The sequence below is a fragment of the Lactuca sativa genome, chromosome 9 (assembly GCF_002870075.4).
Source record: "Lactuca sativa cultivar Salinas chromosome 9, Lsat_Salinas_v11, whole genome shotgun sequence".
NCBI lineage: Eukaryota > Viridiplantae > Streptophyta > Magnoliopsida > Asterales > Asteraceae > Lactuca > Lactuca sativa.
In genome coordinates, this window is record NC_056631.2 from 166636141 (window position 1) to 166659748 (window position 23608).

The following is a 23608-nucleotide window of genomic DNA, read 5'->3' on the forward strand; positions in this document are numbered from 1 at the left end:
TTGTGAGTTTGAAACCCTGATGTTCCGGTTCAAACTCAGTATGGACCAGGATCCTCTTACTGGGCCTAAAGGGCCAATAAACTTTTCATTTGATGATTTTGGGCCATGGAACCCCATTTGGGCTCTAATTTGACCCACATTCGTCAAACCATAGCATTTGGGCCATGTTAGGCCTAAAATAACTCATTTTGTTTTCATGGGCCTAATGGGCCGTAAATGGGTTCACAAGCCTTTTTGGGCTGTAAACCCCATTCCTTCCTCATTTTTGGGCTGCGAACCCCATTCCTTCACCACCTTTGGGCCGTAAACTCATATGAAGGGCCCAATGGGCCGAGAACCATCTTATTGGGCCTATTGTAAATTTTCGGTTTTTAGGACCGAAAAACAATCTTTTATAAAAAGGTGAGCTTTTTATGTCACTTTGGTAAACAACATAGCTTAAACAACCAACGTAACAAACCATAGATCAATTTCGGTATTCACGTTCTTATTGGGCCTCGAAATAATATACATGTTAAATAGGCATTAGTTGTCATTTTTCATGTATATTGGGCCCGGGATATATATATATATATATATATATATATATATATATATATATATATATATATATATATATATATATATAGCTTCTCATAGAGCTTCTCCAATCGTAGTGTTTCTAAGACTCTTCGTAGGTGCTGACTATGCTTTTCCTTACTTCGGGAGTAGATAAGTATATCATCGATGAAGACAATGACGAACTGATCCAAGTAAGGACGACACACCCTATTCATTAGGTCCATGAATACCGCTGATGCGTTGGTTAATTCGAACGACATCACTACAAATTTGTAGTGTCCATAACGAGTTCGGAAGGCTGTCTTGGGAATATCCTCCTCTAGTACTCGTAATTGGTGATATTTGGATCGTAGATCTATCTTCGAGAAGTAGTTTGCTCCTTGAAGTTGATCAAATAGGTCGTCAATGCGGGGCAGAGGGTAACGATTTTTGACAGTAAGTTTGTTCAGTTCTCTGTAGTCAATGCACATACGGAACGATCCGTCTTTCTTCTTTACAAACAAGACCGGTGCTCCCCAAGGTGAGAAGCTTGGTCTAATGAATCCTTTTTGGTGGAATTCGTTAAGCTGACTGGAAAGTTCTTGCATCTCTGCTGGTGCCAGACGATAAGGCGATTTGGCTACTGGGGTAGCCCCTGGAACTAAGTCGATTCTAAACTCGACTTGACGTTGCGGTGGTAATCCCAGTAGTTCTTCTGGAAAGATATCGGGAAAGTCGCGTACTTCCGGAATGCTCTTAATGTCCTTTACTTCCTGACTCGTATCGACGATGTGTGCAAGAAATGCATGATAATCCTTCCGCAAACACTTTCGAGCTTGGATGCACGAAATGATGCGAAGGTTTGTACTTGATTTGTCGTTGTAAATCACTAATGTTTCATTGTTAGCGAGATTAAGATGAACTGCTTTCTCAAAGCACATGATGTTGGCGCAAAGAAGACTTAACCAATCCATGCCGACTATGACGTCGAAACTTTTAATTTGGACCGGCATGAGGTTGATTGGGAAAGAATGACCGTCTAAAGCTAATGTACAACCCATGTATATGCAGTTAGTGTTTTCCATTTTTCCGTTTGCCATTTCTATAGTGAATGATTTTTCTAACATGATAGGTTTATGTTTAAGTAAGTGAATAAAATTTTGGCTCACAAAGCTTCTCTCTGGTCCACTATCGAATAGTATGCATGCATATGAATTATCGAGAAGAAACATACCAGCAACTACTGTAGGGTCAGCTACAACTTCCTCGCAGCCTATAGCCAAAACTCATCCCACTTTTCCGGTATTCGTTGCCTTCGGGGAGTTTCTTTTGTAGTGGCCCACCTCACCACAACCATAGCAAGCTTGGCCTACACCAATATTAGGAACTTGAGTGATCGGCTTTACGGGGCCTTTGCAGAAATGGACAGTGTGTCCCTTTCTGTTGCAGTTGGAGCACTGCATTTCCCGACAAGGTCCATTGTGGTGGTAAGTGCATTTGGTGCACTTTGGAAAGTTACCCACATAAGGCTTTGTTGGGTAGAGATTTGTAGGAACGGTAGTAGGAACGGTAGTAGGCACAGTAGCAGCATTCACTGTAACTAGTTGTTGTTTCTTCGAGGATTCTTGGGAAGACCCACCCTTCCCCTTATTCCATCCTCTCTTCATGTTATTGTTGTTGTTGTTTCCCTTTTGTGGTTCTGCTGCAGAAATTGTTGAGTTCTGATGACTTCCGTGATCAATAAGAGATTGTGCTAGCTCCTTGGCACTTTCAAAAGTGTCAGGTTTTGAAGCTAACACGCTTGACTGAATTTGGGGCGACAGTCCCCAAATGTATCTCTCTATTTTCTTGCTCTCAGGAGCAATCATATCTGGACAAAGGATTTCCAGATCGCAAAATCTGTTGGTATAAGTTGCTATATCGGTACCAATCATTCCAAGAGTCTAGAGTTCATGCTCGAGTTTTTGAATCTCTCCTCGTGGACTGTACTCTCTCATCATCATGATTTTTAAGCTCTCCCAGCTTATTGAATTCGCCACTATCAGAGTAAGTACCTTAACGTGGCCATTCCACCAAGTTAAAGCTCTATCAGTAAGCGTGTAAGTTGCAAACTTGACTTTGCTGTGCTCGGGACAGGAGCATATTTCAAAGACTGATTATGTCCTTTCGATCCACTGCCTCAAAACCATCACACCACCAGTTCCAAAAAACATCCGGGGTTTGGCATTCGTAAAGTCTTTATAGGTGCACTCTCGGGGTTGCCCATGACTCTCGCCATGGTTGGAAGGAAGTGTGCCAATTCCGGAACCAGTAGTAACAAGGGTATTGATCTGTGACATGGCAGTCGCCACAGCTACTGTGACTGCTGCCATCAAATTAAGGACGTGGAGGCGGTGGTGGTATCGGTGTTTCCCCACCGTTGTTTCGTCTCGGGTTTCTACGCGGAGGCATCCTTCAACTATAGGTTGAAAAGACAAAGGTAAGAATTCCATAGCATAGACAATGAATGTGTCTCATGAGCTAAATCGCTATAGTTTAAACAACAGATGATAGCATGAGTCTCAAAGATAGAAGAATGGAAGTTATTCGCAAATCCGAATATATGAAACAAGCGTATCATTTCTCCATAATATTTTAAGGACTAGACGAAATACTCAATGTAGTAATAATAGCGTGCCAATTATATTAATATAATAGTTGATACAACGATCACAAAAATTTGACCCCTCTAAGGGTCTCCGGTTACAAAGTTTAAGAAAAATAAAACTTTTAGCCGATGTCCTAACTTATAACAAAATTTGGGATTTGGCAATCACTACTTGCGACGTAGGTTGCGCTTGGAGCTTGACTCCACATCCAATTGCTTTGATTCCATAAGACGCTTATCGAAGGCGGCTTGTTGTTCTCTCATCTCGGAGAGGGCTGCAATCATTTGTGCTTGGAATGCTTCAGTTTGGAGTTGGGCATTATCCTGAGCTCTTTCCAGCCTACGGATGTCGGAAGTGTGAACCTGAACTTCCACATTGACTTCACGAATCCGGCTAGCTTGAACTCCGGATTGATAGGACTGGTTGGCTAGCTTGCCCACCATGACTGGGAGTGCTTGATCGGCTGAACCTCCGCCGCAGACATCGTAGAAGTCTCGACACATGCCGTAGGGAGGGCGTAGACTTTGTTGCTGGCTCCAATGGTGGATGTGACTTCCCCAAACGGGAGTCGGTCCTTAAAAGTTTCTCACGAAGACAGGAGGTTGTGCGGGTGGTGGGTTGATTACTTCCGGCTCTGAGTCGGTACCAGAGTCCTCCTCTTCATCCAATTCTATAGGTTCTTCGTCCTCCTCGGGATCCTCTTCGATCCATCCCCCGTTTCCTTGGTTGGGATAGTAGGGGTCGTCGGGGTGATGAAATCCAGCCATTTGACTGTACGAGAATAGGGTTATAAGAATTGAACAACATTTGGAATATGCAAGGCTAAACATGTATGTTAAACTATTTTATGTACCAAATACTCCTATAGTATTTAAATTCGTTGTTTGATTCTTGTGATGTTTTGGTAAGTTTTGACTTGTTGCTCATTACGAGCATTCCTCGATATACATTGGTCCGATCTCGGATAAATATAGTTGATCAAGCTATATTTGGCCCAAATCTGATTACATATATCGAGTCTTAATCGTAGTGTCCAACTTGTCTAAATACTTCTTGGATAGTTATAATCATGAAAATAAGTTGTTTTATGCATGTATTTGTACTTAAATGAACTAACAATTTAAGTTAACGAAACGCTGCTTAGGTGTAAAACAAAAAAAAATGTTTTGTCAGAGAGTATTAGTCCCTTAAGCATTTATAGTTTGTATATCTTATGTGGTTCGATATACTTAGTTCACTATAAACATTGCTCTGATACCAATCTGTCACACCCCCAAACCGGAATGGCGGAAACGTTCGGGGGCGGATGACTTCATGTAGTACCGTAACAAATGAATACATAGTAAAGAAAGAAATATAACCATCATATATATAATTGAAAGTTTACGTTGTTAAAAGGTACATATTCAAAAACCAATTACAATGTGATGCCAAAATATGAATTTAAACTGGTGACGCAGCGTCCCTTCTTCAAAAGTTGTTTGTTACCTGTAATTACTGAATCCCTGGGACATACAAGTAGTTTTGAAAGAGTAGATCATCATTTAAGTTGGTGAGTTCATACGTATTAAATGACAATATTTGTATGAACTAAAATGAAATGGTTTGTTTTTGTTTTTTCCTTCCTAGAAAATCCCATATTTTCTACTGATATAAATGTAGTCTTCTATCAAGACCAAAATTGGTTTCTAGAAAATTTATGTTTTTCCGTATGTGGGTGGCAGTTTAGAAGTTCCAAAACTGCAAAACAATAATGTTTTTCATGCCTAAAGTAGTTAATTTATGTACATGTAAAGTCGTCAAGACGTCTGAAAAACCCCGTAAATCAATGTGTTTTTAATACTCCATGTGAGTTTTATAACCATGCTATTGACTGGATTTGCCTATACACAACATTCTTCAGGCATTGGAATGTTCTGATGTTTGTCACCCCAAATGGTGTACTGTAGCTAACACTCAGGGCGCGGGGTTGTCAATCCCGTATAGATCTATACACAAGCACCATGCTCCCCTTCCAAGGAATTCTGGTATATAATACAGGACTTGAAATGTGTACTCGAACGTACGTGAAGTTTAATGTCTCACAAAACTTAGTATAAAAACATATTTACGTATGAAAATGTTCGTTTGTTCTTGTATAGGAATGTATCTCTTTGAAATAGTGTTTCTAGTATGTAAAAGTTCGTGATGTTCTCGTAAAACTATACCTATTATAGTTTTCTAAAAGTGTGTCTCGTTTGTATAGTAAACCCTGGTGAAATGCTCACTTATTATGAAAAGTATAACTTTTGTAGTGCCAAACATGGACACATATACATACAGTATATGCAGAGTGTTTGAACATTTTATTTTCGAAGTCAGATTTGGACGTTCTTTTTATGTACGATCACAGTTTGATGATATCTAACATAGTAGGTAACCAAATAGAGACTTTTGAACATTTTATTTTCGAAGTTAATTTCATTATATCAAAAGTGGTTACAATACTTGACTTTTTAGGTCATTACATAGAGTTGAAATATCAGGTTGTCACAATTATGTTTATGTTTCTGGGAAAAACTCTGATAATTAATATTTTGAAAACCAAGTTGTAATGTTTTGATGAACTTGACATGTTTTATAAAGTTTAAATTGGTTTGAAATTTTGAGTGTTACAAGTTGGTATCAGAGCCTTGGTTTGAGTGAATTAGAGGAACATTCGTGTGAATCCAATCTCAAATCAAGGAAAGATTTTCAAAATGGTTTTTAAATTGTTTTCAAAATAAGTAAAGGAGGATGCAGGGTGTACGATCAGCCGGAGCCAGTAAGTAGACCCCAAAATACCATACAGTTATTTGATTATGTGATATGTTAGAACAGCATGCTAGTGCTAGGCTAGGGATCTTCAGGAATTGCATGATAGAATTGCTTGATTACATGATGCCTGCTAGCCTAGGGTTTCCTTTATATGAGATTGATATCATTACTGTAGTTGCTTAGTGTATACATCACTGTTATACATAATTAAGATCTTATAGTATGAGAATGTTTGGTTTGGCCTTATGTTCTGTTCTTGTTTGATTGGGAGCTTATGGTAGGATTGGATATTCGAAAGTCTATGGGGTCCAGCGTTATGTATGGCTAGCATACACTAGTGCTGCAGGGTTGGTGGAAGTTTCATGGATGGGTGGGTTATGTGAGGTCAGTAGATCAGTTGTGAGACAGTTAGCCTTCCTCTAGGAGTGAGGTTGAGTGACCACCATGTGTATGTATATTGTTAGGGTGTTGTGGTGATACTTGAGACAAATATGGGTAGGTGTGGAAGGTAGTATGGGCCCGTACTACTGAAAGCACAGGACCCATACGCGTAGCAAGGAAGTCACAACCCCTAGGGTTGGGTAGGGAGTTGGTCCCCTGTCATTATATGGGTTATCATAGATCTTTCTGGTGTTATACTAGAATGGTGGTTATGAGACGTCATAGGATCGGATCCGGGTCAGGATTAGGAGCTGGCAACCAGGATAGGCTAGCATTGGCAAAGGATCATGTCAGGGAGATCATCTAGGAGGAGGTGATTGGGATTGTTTGGGGTCAGATTCTGAAGATGTTTGGGTCTAACAAGACCGCCATGGTTGAGTATTTTGATGAGCGCTATGCAGCCTTGTTGATACGGCTACCGCAGTAGCTACATCAGCTGTAACGACGGTAGGGGGAGGAGCTGGTCAAACTTTCCAGTACCGGGACTTGTTACTGGGACATATTCTGATGAGCAGAGGGCTGCAGTTATTTGTGATAAGGGAGATGTTCTGTACTCATTACATTCCGCAGGATGAGCGGGAGAGGCTAGCACATGAGTTTCTAGATTTGAGGCTTCGGGGGTTTTGCTCGAGGCCGGAATGTGAGTCGCGGGGACTCCGGAAGGGAGTGATGATTATGATCAGCTGAATTTTTGTAGCTGGAAGTAGAATGATTAATTGATGGATAGGAATGTCGTTTTCTAGGGCAAGGATTGTGCCCTTTCAACTTTTCGAGCTCGAAGGAGTGAGAGGGCTTGTGACGCCAGGAACAGGTGGTATTTCCAGCTCGGGTTCAGTTAGTCGCAGGGGTTGGCGATAGTATTTCAGCGCTGGTGAGTGCAGGTGGGTCGATGTGGCTTGAGAAATCTTATGAGGTGTACGCAATTACCATTCCGACCCATAGGAGCTAAGATTTGATACGCCTGGGAACTCTGGTATCGGATGGTAAGGATTGATTATGCGATCTAATTTACTTTTAGGATTGGAGACTATGTCTCGCGAGTAGCCGGTAGCTCGGCTTAGGGCCGAGTTTGTTACAGCTACTGCAGCTCAACTGTGTACGATTTAGCTGGTGAGTGAGTCAGGGTGTGAGACCCTGGATGTCATGATTTCTAGAGCCGAAAGCAGGAGATTTGTTTGGAGCACATTGGGAAGAGGGATATTAAGTAGGAGGTCTGCGGACAGGATCCCACAGGATGGTTATTCAACATTGTCAAGATTCAGTGGTTTAAGTAACCGTTATTGATTGGCGGATGAAAGCGCCAAAGGAAGTAGCTCGTTGCTGAGGTATTAGTTGGGGCATCTATCTTTTTGGTCTTCAAGATTTGAGTGTGGGATCATTCAAGCATTAGGGATAGTCGATTTCCCTGGGATTCAGGAAGTGTTCAGCTGGTTCTTAGAAGTGTGTGATCACTTGCGATTGACTGGTAATGGAGCACTAGTTGGAAAGAGTTGGTTGTCATCATATCGATCGTTGGAAAGTGGAGACGATTGGGAATTCTCCAACTTTCATGTATTGTGAAGACTTAGTCGAATCTAAGTGGGGGAGAATTATCCTGAGATTCAGAAACAGGAGCAGTTTTGAAATTAGGATAAGTTTTGCATCATTTTTTTTGGAAGGAATACAACCAAAGTGGTTGTTTGGTTTGAGTGTTGTATGAGTTGGGAGTTCGGTAAAACTCCCCAGCACGTGAATCGCATCTTCTCGGTGCCTGATAGTAGAATTTGGGAATCGGGTTAGGGTTCTAGTCGTGGATTTAGTGCAATTTGGGTGTTCTGTCGAGTTTGTGCTCGAATATGAGGGTATTTGGATTGATAGATTGAGGGTAAGGCATCGAGTTGCGGTGGTGTTATAGCATAAGTGTTGTAAGACCGCAGGGGTAGCCGTGACAATCACTAGCGGTTTGATAGTGTGGGAAGTGTTGCGAGACTGCAGGATGATTCGTAACATTTACGGATTCTTCCAGAAGATTAGGCAAGAGGGGGGTAGTTCTCAAGATTGTGGGTAGACCACATCATGATTGGAATCAGGAAACGGTAGGACGTTGGAGACCGGGTGTGATGTAAGACTATAGTTATTCTGGTAGCATTCAATTTTCGCATTGGATTCGATGGCGACAGGTCATCAGGCTGTTATGATCAGAAGGATCAAAAGGATTGATGGAGCCATGAGTGGCGATATAGTTAGGGCAGTTGTTACTAGTCGAAGTTTCCTTCGCGAGTCGTGAGGGGCGACTGTGAGATTACTCTTGGCTTAGCAACCGGACAGGACTTCGGTATTCTAGATAAGTTGGGACCAGGGAGGTCTCAGTGGATTTCGGAAGCGACCAGAAGGCAACCTATTGTTTTGGACAGTTTCTGCTGCTTATGATTATCATTTATGATTATCCTCGAATATCCGTTTATTTCCACTCGCAAGTTGGTCCAGTCATACCTAGTGGTCATGATTGTTCATTTCTGCTGCATGTAGTACTTTCGACATTGGCAAGTTGATGGAAGTAGGGAGACTCATAAATCAGTTGGTTTGGATAAAGGGAACAGTTAAGGGTTGTTGGGAGTATCAGTCGCGTATCAGAAACTCACCGTGAAATGTTTGCATTATAATTCCCGTTTGTCCGCTAGTTGCTATTAGGGGTTTGATTATCAAGGTTGGGTATCGGTTATAAAGTCTCGAATCATAAAAATTCTTTAGGAATGTCTTGAGTGATCCTCCAGGATGTGGGGGTATACTTGCATTGATAAGGATTGGAGGTAAATGTGATTATTCATGGATTCTCATCTTTGCTCGTTGGAGTAGTGGTTGGGAATGGCTTATCAGGGAATCAAGGGTTCATTAAATGCTTTTGGTGCATATTATAGACTTGAAATTGGTGGAAAATCGCGATTGATGTGGTCGAGTTCTTTTTCCACGTGTTTGGTAGTGATCATACTCAAAGGCAATAGGTGGATCCAACGAATGGATGATCTTCAGGCATTAGATGTGGTTTCTAAATCTAGACTGATGGATTCCTGGTCTTGGTAAAGTATATCACTGGGCTTGGTTTGTAGTTGGAGTATTGAGAGTTGTTCCCGCTTTGACTGGGTTCATGGGTGTTGATCGGACCGTAGGTGATAAGAAAGGTATTTGTGGTAGTTTAAGGTCATTGCTATGGTTGAAAACCTTATATCGATTTATTAAGTGGTGGGAAGATTACTAAATATCGTCTTATACAATTCTAGCCAAGAAGGATTTCGAGGACGAAATCCAATTTAAGTGGGGGAGAATTGTAACATCCAGCTTTTGTTATTTATTTCTGCGAAGGATATAAATTTTAGAATAATTATATTTATATAATTAGAGAATCATTAGGGTTTTAATTTATAAATGTATTGGTAAGATTGTAGCCATCTTTTAGTCAAATAATTAAATAATTAAGTAAATGACGAAATAATAATAATAATAATAATAATAATAATAATAATAATAATATATTTACAATGACCTTGGTGAAGGAAGAATGGATTAGAAGGGCCTAATGGTTCATTTTAGAAACTTAGTTTGAGTTAAACCTAAGGTTGTGGGGCGATAATTGTCAAGTGATCGAACTGTAGGGGCTATAACTGCCAGTTTGTGAAAATCTTCATCTGGTCCCCCCCCCCTGTGGATGATGTTGCGTAAGAATGGAGCACATCCTCTTATTTATTGATTCTCCTGCATCCGACAGTCTATAAAGGATGCTGGGAGTGTGTGTTGTATGCGACTAGAGATAAAGAGATAAAGAATTAAAGAGAGAAACACCATGGATGTTTCCAGTGTTTAGATGTATTAATGGAGGATCCAACATTATCGTTTCCCACATCCTCTGGTAGGTCAAGTATCAGGTGGTTCAATGGAGATGCAGCCACAACTTTCTAGGTTCGAGTTTGAGCTCGTGGTGACAATGGTATATCTAATCAATCTCGATTCCTGGAATCAGTTTATGTGTTCAAAAACAGAGTGCTGGTAGGAACATTCAAAATGGGTTGAGTTCCGGTGGTGCTTAAGGTAGCCTGCAGTCAATGGATGTGCTCATGGTCGGCGCCAGGTCCATGTGGGGACTGCTACACCGTCACTGGGAAGTTGGGTCGCCGGAGGAGATGCGTCGCTGGGAAGTAGCGACTAGTTATTGCAACAACAACGTGATTCTAGAATGGAAAACATGTGTGAGGTCATGGTCGCTGGAAATAAGGATGAGACGGAGATGAACTCCGGTTGCTGTTTTGATATTCCCCGGCAAATCTTGGTCTTCTTCTAAGCTTTTGATGAGACAGAGAAAAGAGATATGGAGAACGAAAAAGATTATAAGAAGGTGTGAGTTAATTTTCTGTAAGACAAAGCTGCGATCGGTGTGTGGAAAACCTTGGGTGTGGCTGTTACCGGTCTTAAGTAATAGAAGGATGGTTTGTTTGGGTGTTAGCTTTCGGACACCAGAAAGCTAGGAGTCACCGGAGATGGAAGCTTCACCGGAGAAGAGGACTTCGTCGGAGAGGTGGCGTCGCCGGCAACATTAGACTAGAAGCTGATGTATGACCAGATGTATGAGATTGAGGTGTCTAAGGAGCTGGAGATTCATCTCAGTCACTTCATTAGTCTCGGTATGTGTTTCGCTTCTTCAGGTGAGTTATCCTCACTATACTAAGGGGTCTAAGGCACCAAGGCCGGCCCATTGGATTTGATATCTTAGTAGTTATTGATATGTTGAGTTTGAGTTAGTGATGTATGCCAGTTGATATGCTAGTCTGGTAGATCTGTAGGACTACCTGCGATACTGATTGATTATCTGTATGTGCATTTATCTGTTACATGTCGACATGTTATATGGGATGGGTTGAGGTTGTATTGCTCCGTGCGGTAGCCAACAAACCCTAGAGTATTCCAGATATGAGCTGAGGGCCCGGTAGGCATTCCAGACTCATACTGAGGACTCGGGAGCTTTCTAGATACGAGCTGAAGGCCTGGTAGGCATTCCAGACTCGTACTGAGGGCTCGATGGCATTCCAGATACGAGCTGAGGGCCCGGTAGGCATTCCAGACTCGTACTGAGGGCCCAGGGGGTAGTCCAGCTTGAAAAGCTGTGGACCCAGTGCATGCTGTTCTGTTTTGATTGATATGGTATGTTAATGTTGATATTGCTATGTGGACTGTATGTGTATCGGTATTTTGGGGTAACTCAATAAGCTTTCAGGCTTACAATTTCAGTTTATTGTTTCAGGTACATCAGGGGGTCGCGGCAAGGCAAAGGCGTGATCGTATAGCTCCTCCTGTTATGTTTATGTTTCTGGGAAAAACTCTGATAATTAATATTTTGAAAACAAAGTTGTAATGTTTTGATGAACTTGACATGTTTTATAAAGTTTAAATTGGTTTGAAATTTTGGGTGTTACATATATGTTTTCTTTTCGCGTAAATTCGATTAAGGATCTAGTGAGATGTGTCGGTTGACACCTATTGAGTGTACAATCGTAGCCTGTAGTTATAGCCAGAGTTTCCTGGAAGTTGAGCAGGAGTTTGTGTATAGATCTATACGGGGGTGACACCCCACACCTGAGGTGTTCGCTACAGTTAGACTAGGCCAGTCTAGGGTGACAAAAACCTTACCTTATTCTGTCGGTGTCCAAAAACACCATGATAGGCGAAGTTGTCATTATCTAGTATGGTTATAACGACTCACTTAAAGGAATTAACGTTATAAAATTTATGGGAAACCATTCTTGTGATTGATAACACGGTAAAATACTCGCACTGGTACTCAACCTCGGGTGTTGAGATTCCATCATACTCATAGGCAGACGACATCGGGTTGTCTGGGGTCATTCTCTTTATACTCTCACAAACATTAACACACATGCATTAATACAAGATCGGACACAAACATATCAAACTATTTTTCAGAAAATATCGATTTTTCTGGTGTTTACAAAGTAATACAAAACATTTTCTCTAACATGCTTAGGAACCCACCAATATTTTTATTTTGACCTTTTTAAATTAACTTGTATTCTTAGGAAACCGTTAAGCAGGTTGGGCCGAAAGAACTCATGGATATATTGTTATGTTTTGTTTCATCATACTTTGAATATTTTAGCATGTAATATTGAAATACAATATTTGATGTAAACCAACGAAAATTGTAATATTACATCTGTGATGATGATGATGATGTTATGTTTCAATTATATAATCTGTGATGATACTACAAGAATGAAGCCACCCAAGCCCCCGGACGTTTCCGCTGTCTGGTTCGGGGGTGTGACAGAAACTTCGGCGATCGATGTTTGTAAAGGGTTGTTGGGGGGATAAAGCTCGATTGAGCATATATGATACACAGGTGAATTCATTTTGAAAACCCTAAAGTCTTTCATATTTGTTTTCAAAATCAAAACCACAAACCCTTTCTTACCCGATAATTCCTTTATGAAAATCCTAGGGCTCTTTTACACTGTCATGACCCAAATTGAAAGCGAATCAACACTCTATTCTTGTTATAAACAATGGGGTATTTCCAAGTTTCCAACTGCTTCATCCCTTGCTGATATAGGTGTTCATATGTCCTCATTGGTGTGTGGCTCTTATATATCAGGATTAGATTGTGCTGACCACATACTAAACAATTTCCCTTTTGCTATATCAGTTAAAGAGAAGATATTTTTCATGGTGTAATATGGACAAATAGCTTGAAATCGATTCAGTTCCATAACGTTTATAGGTTGTTTTGGGTGTCATTTTACATCAACTCTCACCGAAGATATGTCAAAGAGGGAGAAATATTCTCCTTTCATCTCTTTGTTTCTTCTAATGTATCCTTCGTATACAAATCCACCATTGCAGAATTTTGTCATCAACATCGAACCTTGGGGGTTCGGATATAGTGAAAGGAGACGAGTTTGGCTTTCATAAATTAAAAATTGAATTGGATGTTTTTCACCAAGAAGATATGAAATAAAATGAAGACCTGTTAGTCTTCACAGGAGTGTGGTGTTCCCGAGAGAGAGAGAGAGAGAGAGAGAGAGAGAGAGAGACCCTTTGCATATTATTTCATTTTTTTAAATAAAAGAAAACATCATAAATGGTCCACGTGGTAATGAAATGACTAAAATGCCATTCAATTAACGGATAAAACTTAACGAAGTTAGCAATAATGACCAATCGTCAAAAGTTTTAAAAGTACATGGACCATCTGTGATGTTTTTAAACTACGGGGACTAAATTTTAGATCTGAAAAAACCATAGGGATCATTTATGATGTTTGTTCATTATGAAATTTTGTCTTTTTATTATTATTTTTATTATTTTATTATTTTGTAAACAAAAGGAGTGTAAGAATTAGGGGTGAGCAAAAACCACACCGCAACTAAAATTAACCGAATAAACCGCAACCGCAATCAAAATTGATGGTGAGTTTTATGTTTTTCAAAAACCGCAAATTTGCTGTGCGGTGCAATTATTAGTTTTCAAAACCTGTAAAAAAACTATACTGCAAAAAAACTGCACCACATATATTATATTTATTAATTATTAAATATTAAAAATAAGACAAATTTCATAGATGAAAGCAGGATAAACTTCTAGAAGATAAAAATGTTGGTTTTTTTTTATTATTATGTTTAACATTGAAAAATGATGAAATTTCATAATTTTAAGATATTTATTGTTAATTACTAGTGATTTCACATTTTTAAGATATTAGTTGTTTGTGATTTAAGTTAATTGGCATAAACATTATTATTTTTTATTATTATTACATGTAATGTCTTTGAACTCTTAAAACGGTTTGAACTCTAAATAGCGGTTAAAAATCACAGAAAACAACCGCACCAAATACATACGGTTAATAACCGAAACACAAAAAAAAAAAAACAAAAACAAAACCGCACCGCAAAAATAACCGCCAGAGTGACCATCTCATATGAGTGGTCAAGGGTTCAAGTCTCGGTGGAGACATAAATGGTTATTTAGGAGTAGATTAGTTAATTCGCAGTTTTAAAAAAAAAAAAACGCACCCAAAAATAACAGCAGGTTTTGAAAAGACAAAACTGCACAAATCGTCCCTATGGTTTGCTGAAAATTGCCACTTTGGTCCAAAAAGATTTGGACTAGCAATAGAGGTCCAAACTTTTCATTTTCTTGCGAGTTTGGTCCAATTTGCTTTAAATATTTTTATAATGACGGTTTTGCCCTTATGCTTTTTTATTTTTCAATCTTTTTTATTTATTTAAATCTTTTTCTGATTAAAATAAAAATTAAAAAGAAATAGTTCTCTCTCTCTCTCTCTCTCTCTCTCTCTCTCTCTCTCTAGAAACATATAACCCTCCCTCACTCAAAACATCTCTCCCTCTCGTTCGTATCTCACCAACCAATACCACCGTTTCCCGACCTCCTCCATCCTCCTCCTTATTCAAACCAATAACCACCACCACCTACTACCATTCCTTTCCATTCACTGCCGAGGAAAAACACCACCAAGGGTGGTGTTACTGTGGTGACCACCGAGAGGCACACTCACCTCCTGTGGTGACCATCCATCGTGAAGGAAAACCCCAAAGTGATTAGGTCGACATACTCTTTGGATCTCGAACCTCATGAGAATCGACGAGCACCACTGGATTGATGTCGATTTTTGGATTTCTCGGTAGAGGCGAAGGCGGTGGTCGGCGAATTACAGTTTCCTACCCTCCATATTTGGCGATTGTTGTGGAATTTGTCTTGATTGTTACGATTGAGAGATCCGTTTTGGTGAAGATCATCCCTACATCTACAAAAATTAATTTTAGGGTTAGGGTTCACATCAGAAATTGATTCAGATTAAGCGATGGTTGTGGATTCCATGTCCTTCCCTCTTTCATCTAGTTGATTTGCTCCAGTGTTGACCCAATTCGTTTGATGTATTTCCGATGGATGATTCAATTTGGTTAATGTTTCAAGATTGATTATGATTTTAGGTCACAGGTAACCGGTGGTGTTTTCCTTTTTTGTATCTGCACAAATCGAATTCAAAAGTGGTTTGTACATGGGTGGGGAGTTGTTGGTGGATGAAGGTAAAAGAATGAGGTGATGTCTCTAATTGTGGGTGTAGTAATGGGTTTGATATGAAGCGATGTAGAAGGAGTTCGATCTAATGATGTGCATATGTGATGTAGATATAAAGGAATGGGAGGTGGTAGATTGGTGACTGATTGCAGCGCATGGCAGGTGAATGCTGGAATGGAGGCAATAGGTGGAAGGCCGCAGCGACGTTGGGGCGTTTGATGGCTATTGGTCACGACAGGGGGAGGGCTGATTGGGCTGAGAACAACGGTGGCAGCCTGTGGTGCTCGTTCCGGCAACTCCTGCTGCTTCTGTTTATTTCTTCCGGCGAGGTCAACGCGTGAGAGATGAGGGGAGGAAAGAGTAAGGGTCGGGGATGTTTGGGGGTGCTGTACTTGACTGGAACGAAAATGGAGAGAGAGATATTCTTTTTTTATTTTTCTTTTAATAAGAAAAAACATTTAAATAAATAGAAAATAGAAAAAGAAAGTATAAAGGGTAAATCCGTCATTTTAAATATTTCTAAATCAAATTGGACTAAAATCATAACAAAATGAAAACTTTGGACCGGTGCTGGTCAAATTTTTTTTGGAACAAAATGACAATTTTGAGCAAAAAATGGACTGTATTTTTCAATTTCAAAGTCAAATATGAATTACGATAGTCATCGATTTCTCTGAGTCTCTCAATCAGTCAATCTCTCACTTTCTTTGCTCTACATTTCTCCACTTCACTTCATTGATTGCTCTGTATTTCTATCCTCTGCGACACCAGCCCTAAATCGTCAGTCTCTCAAGTCTCAGCAACGGAGAACAGCCCCAAATTCTTCACCAAATCGTCTTTATCCCTCATTCTATTGTAAGTAAATAAAATTCTAACCTACTTTTATATAGTCAGTGACTCTCAATGTACCACTTTCTTTAACTCTGTCAATCTCTCACAGTGACTAGTTTGTTATCGATGATTTAATTTACTTTTTTCATTTCTAATCTACTACTGTTATGTGTATGTTGAAAATAATGTGTTAATCTTTACTCTTTAGAGTGTTAACTTTTCTAGGGTTAATTTAATAATAAAATTATACCGTGTTGTTTTTGCAATAAATGGATCTTTTTAATTACCTGACACCGAGGGCTGCGTCAAAGGGCTTGTTTTTATATGAATTGCAAAATTGATCAAATATTACCTTTCTGTGTGTTTAGGTGAGGTGTTAAGCTATGCTGTATACTTCTAAAGCCAAATTTCATAGTCGGTTACCTCTTAGTTATAATTTTGGGTATATTGAAAAAGTTGATCATCATTATCCATTTATCCATTTCTAGATATTGCCAAATTTCTAACTTTTTCTTATTTATAACATTTAAAAGAGAAAAAAAAACGTTTATTGGTTTCAAATGTGTTATGTATCTATTTGACCCAAAAAGTTGTTATTGTGGATGTTTTAATATGTTTGTTAAGATTTTTTTTTTTACAAAAGTAGTGAGTATGATGGTTCTTGCGCGTTTCTTTAAGATATGGTATGATGGTTCGTAAATGGTGAGCTTTTTGTTGCAAGTAAACATCATTTCTGAAAAAATGTCAAAAACATTAACTTTGAAGAGTAAATTAACTCAGACAATATACAAAAATATGTGACAAAAAGCATTGTAATTGCCTTTTTTTTTTTTTTCTTTAAATAAGGTATTTCATACTTCAGTCTTTTCTTTTATCAAAAGCTCTCCACCTAATTCCAAAGTTTTATGTGTTCACATTTTCATACAACCATTGTCTTTCTTATAATCAATTCATCTCATATACTTTCCTTTTGATTCTCCAAGATCCTTCAATCATACCAATATCAATGGCGTCTTCTTCAACTTCATCCATTCACAAGAGCTTTACATATGATGTCTTCTTGAGTTTTGGAGGCAAAGACACCCGTACAAACTTTGTTGATCATCTTTATCATGCTCTTCAGGACAGAAACATTCGCACTTACAAGGACGATGAGGAAATCAATAAAGGGAATAGAATCAATGATGAGCTCATGGAATCCATTGAAGCCTCAAAATACTTCATCATTGTTTTCTCCAAGAGCTACGCCTCTTCATCATGGTGCTTAGATGAGCTTGTGAAAGTAATGGATTGTCACAAGACAACCAAACATACTGCTTACCCTGTCTTCTATGATGTGGAACCCACCGAAGTCAGAAAACAGAGCGGGGAAGTTGGAGAAGCCTTTGCCAGACACGAAAAAGAAGAGGCTGCTGGGAAATGGAGAAAGGCTCTCAAAGAAGCCGCTGATCTGGCAGGGTGGGAGTTGAAAAACACTGCTGGCGGGTAATTTTTTTTTTCTAATCTACTTTTACGTAAAAGGCTGGGAAATCTGAGTAGAAAGGTTAAAAGATGAAATATATGTTTGTATGTTGTAGATCTGGATGTAATTGTTCATGTGGGATTTTGAGTAGCTAACTGAACTTGAATTTGATTCTTATATATAGGCATGAAGCTAAATGCATCCGACAAATTGTTGAAAAGGTTTCACTAGAGTTACGTTCCATTAATGTTCACATTGATAAAAACTTAGTAGGGATGGAGACCCGGGTCAACGATATTTTATCATCTTTGGAAACTGCTTCTGATGATGTACGCATGATCGGGATCAAGGGGATAGGAGGTGGTGGGAAGACGACTTTGGCCAGAGCTGTTTTTAATAATATATCTTATCAGTTCGAAGGCAAAAGCTTTGTTGACAAAGTGAGGGAAGTTTCGAATGCTTCTTCATCCGGTTTGAAGCTGTTGCAAAATCAAATTCTTTCAAATGTATTGAATAATCATGGCATCAATGTAGGTAGTGTTTCAGAGGGGAAAAACATGATGTCTTGGATGATAGGTGGTAGAAAGACTCTTCTTGTTCTAGATGATGTGGATCATGTAGAGCAGCTTGAAGCTTTAGCTGGTGACCCTAGTTGGTTTAAGCCTGGAAGTATAATTATCATTACGACAAGAGATGAACATGTGCTGATAGCACATGGAGTGAAATTGATTCATAATGTCAATTTGTTATCAGAGGAGGAAGCGATTTGGCTCTTTAGTAGGCATGCATTTGGGAAAGAGATTCCAATTGAAGGGTACGAAGAACTATCAAGACAAGTTGTATGTTATGCTGCTGGTCTTCCCTTAACAATAAAAGTTTTGGGTTCGTTTCTTTGTGGTAAAAGTAAGCTTGAATGGAAAGAAGCTCTAGCCAGACTAGAGACAATTCCTTTAAAGGAAACTCAGAAGGTGTTGGAATTAAGTTATACCGGTCTAGATGATGATTACAAGGAAATATTTCTAGATGTTGCAACCATTCTCAAAGGTTGGACAAAACACTCAACAATCGAAGCACTTGAAAGCTGTGGATTTCATCCTAGAATTGGTTTAAGAGTTCTTGAGCAAAAGTCTCTCATAACTATTGGTAACGATGAATGTGTGGGCATGCATGACCATTTTGAAGAATTGGGCAGGAATATTGTTCGTCGTTTGCACCCTGATATGCCTAACAAACATAGCCGATTGTGGGATAGAAAGGAAATAGAAGATATATTGGCTAACGACATGGTAAGGATCAAGTTTATTTGTAAGTTGGAGGAACTAACACATTTTCATTTCTTACAAACAAATTTCGTAGTGATTGCTTTTTGTTTACAGGGTACTGAAGCAACAAGATGTATACGATTCTACCGTGGGAGACTCAATCAGGAAATCTTTATGAAAGGTCTTAGAAAGATGAAAGAACTTCAGTTTCTTGATGCGGAGGCTCTCGAATTGAATCAAGGAATTAATAAACACATCCCAAACTTTCTAGATGCTTTAGCATTTCTGTGTTGTAGTTGGAAATTTGATGAAGTCAGCCCTTACTTTCCAGATGCTTTACGATATCTGCGTTGGAACGGGTATCCTTTTAGGTCTTTACCCGAGACATTTCAAGCAAATAATCTTGTTGCACTTCAGTTGGATTTCAGCAATATTGTACAACTTTGGGAAGGGGGAGAAAGAAAGGTAGAATTTTGGTTGATTAGTTGTTTTGCATGATTCATTATAATATGCTATAACATCCATTGCTTTGTTATTATACCACTATTAATTCATATAGTTATTTTGTGTATGTTAGGTTCTTAACAAGCTCAGATTCCTTCAACTTAGTGGGCGAGAGTTGAGGACCTTTGACCTTAGGTTGACTCCAAATCTTGAGAAATTGACGCTTGGAGGACATGGTGATTTGGTAGAACTTTGCATGCCGGATGAATGTTCAAAGCTCAAATCCCTCAAACTTTATGGTTCAAAGTTGACGACACTTAACCTCGGGCTAACTCCAAATCTTGAGGAATTAGATCTTAACATTGATTTAGTAGAACTTTACATGCCCTTAGAATGTTCAAAGCTCAGATCCCTTGAAATTCGTAGTTCAAAGTTGAGGACACTTGACCTTGGGCTGATTCCAAACCTTGAGAAGTTAGATCTTGATGGTGATTTGGTAGAACTTTACATGTCAGTTGAATGTTCAAAGCTCAGATCCCTCAAATTCACTGGTTCAAAGTTGACAACGCTTGACCTTGGGTTGACTCCAAATCTTGAGAAATTGAGGCTTAGAGGACATGGTGATTTGGTAGAACTTTATATGCCCGTTGAATGTCTAAACCTCAGATCTGTCAAACTTTATGGTTCGAAGTTGAGGACACTTGACCTCAGGATGACTCCAATTCTTGAGAAGTTAGATCTTAACAGTGATTTAGTAGAACTTTATATGCCTGTTGAATGTTCAAATCTCAGATCCCTCCAACTCGAGGGTTCAAATATAAGGATGCTAGACCTTGGACTGACTCCAAGTCTTGAGAAGTTAGATCTTAACAAATGCTATAGTTTGGTAGAAATTCATGTGCCCAATGAATGTCTAAAGCTCAAAGACCTTAAACTTTCTGGTTCAAAGTTGAGGACCCTTGACCTGGGACATGCTCCGAATCTTGAGAAGTTATCTCTTCTTAGCTGTGACAATTTGGTAGAACTTCACACGTCCCAAAGGTGTCTAAATTTCAAGTACATATATCTCCATAGTATAAATTTGCGGACCCTTGACATTGGGATGACTCTGAATCTCAACAGTTTAGAACTTACAAGGTGTAATTATTTGGAGGAATTTCACATGCCCTGTAGTTCTCTAAATCTCACTTACCTACGAGTAAGTGAGTCGAAGTTAAGCATCCTTAACATTGGGCAGACTCCAAATCTCAACTCGGTAGAACTTATAAACTGTAATTATTTGGAAGAATTTCACATTACAGATGAATGTCAAAACCTCAAATCTCTCGTCATTTATCATTCGAAGTTGAGGACCCTTGACCTTGGTCTGACTCCAAATCTTAGGAAGTTAGTATTTAAAGAATGTTACAATTTGGTGGAGATTCATGCTCCCATTGGATACCTAGAAAATGTTTTCTACATAGACTTGAGTGGTTGTTTCGGGTTTAGATCTTTTGTGTTTCACAAAAAGGATAATAGTAGTGCTAAATTGAGTGCCTCACTTGAGGTTCGTCCTTTAACTGAGTTACATATCACCTTAGAAAGATGCCCATTTCACCCTGACAAAGATCTGCCAAAGTTTGAGTCTACATGTATTCATAAAGAAGATCTACCCTCATTGACTAGATCTCTTGAGAAGCTTTTTTCTGAAGGTTTGTGTGCTTGCACAAAACTTGAGAGGATTTTAAGAAGCATCCCTAAAGCATTTGTATGTTGAAACATTTGGTTTTGATGTACAGTGTCAAAATTCAACAATCAGATCTCAACGAATGTTAATCCACAACTTGTATTTTATTTATTTATTTATTTATTTTTCTCGTACTATCTTCTGCAATTAGGAGTTTTCTTCACCTGGAAGCAATTCGCCAACTACCTCTTGGCTTTTGGTTTACATATTTCATGTAATAGTCTTCTTCTCGGTATATATCTAGAGTTTCTTTAACTATCATACTTTTTTTCTTCATTTGTATACGGGTAGCTTGCTGCAGAATAAAAAAGCTATGTTATTAGCATGCCGACTAATGTTTAATCTAATGGTTTGTGGTGGTTATATTCTCCAAATGTGCACAATCAGGGTTAACAACACCTTCTTAAGTCAAACCAACAACAGTGTTCATAAACAAAATAGATCAAATTTGCACTTTTAATTGTAGGATGAAGCACAGGCACATTCAGTTAGGTCAGATGTAGTGAAGTGGGAAATTGTTGGGAGTCTTCTCCTTCATCTATTTCATAATAATGTTAAAGAATCATTATTAAACCCTAAAACTTAGTCAACAAACTCATTATGTTCAGACCTAAAACTAAAAAAAACACAAATTGCAAATCAAAGGCAGCTTAATACCAAAAACAATGAAATAAAAAAAAACTCATTGTTAGTTAATACTCGGATAGTCTATTAATTCAGTTGTTTACAACGTTTCCATAGCTTCTCCACCAGCAATGAAAAACTGTCGGATAGTCCACGTGGGTTTTTTTGGTCTGGCATCGGTGATGGAAAAAAGAGACCATTGGGTGACCCATGAAGAGTATCTTTAAGATGTCTCTCTGTGAAATTACAGGGAAAAAAGGGGGTGGGGGTGGGAACCAAAAAAAGAAAAATTTATGCACAATAGTTGAATGGAAAAATCATGGGTTAGATTTTGATTTAAGCAAATTTCGAACTATACACACAATATCTTTTTTTATAGGCCACCATATCCTTAACCAAGTTGTTGAGGATGTCAGCCAGCGGGAGAGATGTAGGTGGTCTTGTTGGTTATGTTTGTGGTTTTGGATGTGGTCATGACAGTCAATTAGTTAGCCTATTATCAAATTGTACCTTATATAAAAGAAAATGTAAATGATAATCATACCTTCTTTACATCATGTTATCCAAGAAATAGATAATGAATATCTTTCTAATAGTAGTCTATGCAATGGTCTTAAGAATTACATCTATGTTTTGCCTAATGAAACTCCGGTATTAATTGTGTTTGGATTGAATATTTATATTTAATGGTGTTTAAACTATTCATGTATGAGGTAGCATAACTAGTCAACATGATGTCACAACCGAAAGTTGGCGTGACCGTGAAAACCAAAGAGAAAGAAGACAATGCCGCTGGTTACCTTGCTATTGGAATCGCGCGCGCGCCGCGGGGGGGGGGGGGGGGGGGGGGGGGTTAGTCCATGAGGGAGTTGTTAGTCTAGCTGCTTCTGTCCAGCTGAGTCGTAAATGCTAGAGGGCTTGAGTCGCGGATTAGGCACAACTGGTCGGGGGCTAATGCCACCTCTGTGATGAGCCTTTGGCAGGGCGAAACCAGTTGTCGTGTGTATCTGGGTAGGTTGGTCTCATAGTTCTGCATAAACGTCAGGGCGCCGCATGGGCAAGGAGTGTCGAATTTAAGTTCGTGACAAGTGGTATCAAAGTCAAGTTTGAGCAAACGGGACATACATTAAGTCAGCTGCGCATTTTCGTGAGGTCCGTAGAGGCGAACTAGCGGGTGGGTTGCCTAGAGGGGCGACCTGCCGAGGACTTCTCCACCTCCTTGCGTAAGTCTAAGAGTAGACTGGGGGTGGCCACATGCTAAGGATTTCGACTCCATGAGTGTGCAGTTGGGCTCTAGGACAGCGGTGTGCAGCTATATGTGATGTTAATCGAGATTGGAAGGGACAAGAGTTCTTCTCCTACCGCACGAGTATGTGTTATATTTTGGCGGTGGGAGAATATCATGACCGAAAGTTGGCATGGCCATTAAGACCAAAGAGAAAGAAGACCTTGTCGTTGGTTACCTTGCTATTGGAATCTGTGGGGGGCGTGTTAGTCTATGAGGGCGTTGTTAGTCTAGTCGCTTCCATCTGGCAGTGTCGTAAATGCTAGAGGGATTGACTATGAAGGGGACCATCGCGGGTTAGATACAACTGGTCGGGGGTTAATTTCGCCTCCCTGGTGAGCCTTTAGTAAGGTGAAACCAGTTGGCATGTGTATCTGGGTAGGCTGGTCTTGTAGTTCTAGCGGGAACCTCGGGGAGTCGAACGAGCAAGGAAGAGTGCCGAATTTAAGTCTGTGGCAATGAGCT

General features: G+C 39.4%; 1 protein-coding gene across 2 annotated transcripts; it reads left to right on the plus strand.

Annotated features, from left to right (window-relative positions):
- Positions 1-16166: 16166 nt before the first annotated feature.
- On the plus strand, positions 16167-21497 carry LOC111889690 (disease resistance protein RPV1). 2 transcript variants are annotated; one of them, XM_023885834.3, is made up of 5 exons: positions 16167-16364; positions 17324-17825; positions 17987-19088; positions 19179-19529; positions 19642-21497. In XM_023885834.3, the coding sequence occupies exons 2-5, from the start codon at positions 17347-17349 to the stop codon at positions 21262-21264; spliced, it is 3555 nt and encodes a 1184-aa protein (XP_023741602.1). In that variant the 5' UTR covers positions 16167-16364; positions 17324-17346; the 3' UTR covers positions 21265-21497. The 2 variants fall into 2 exon arrangements, with proteins under 2 accessions (XP_023741602.1, XP_042753979.1); XM_042898045.2 differs by having other exon boundaries at positions 17464-17825.
- Positions 21498-23608: the final 2111 nt, after the last annotated feature.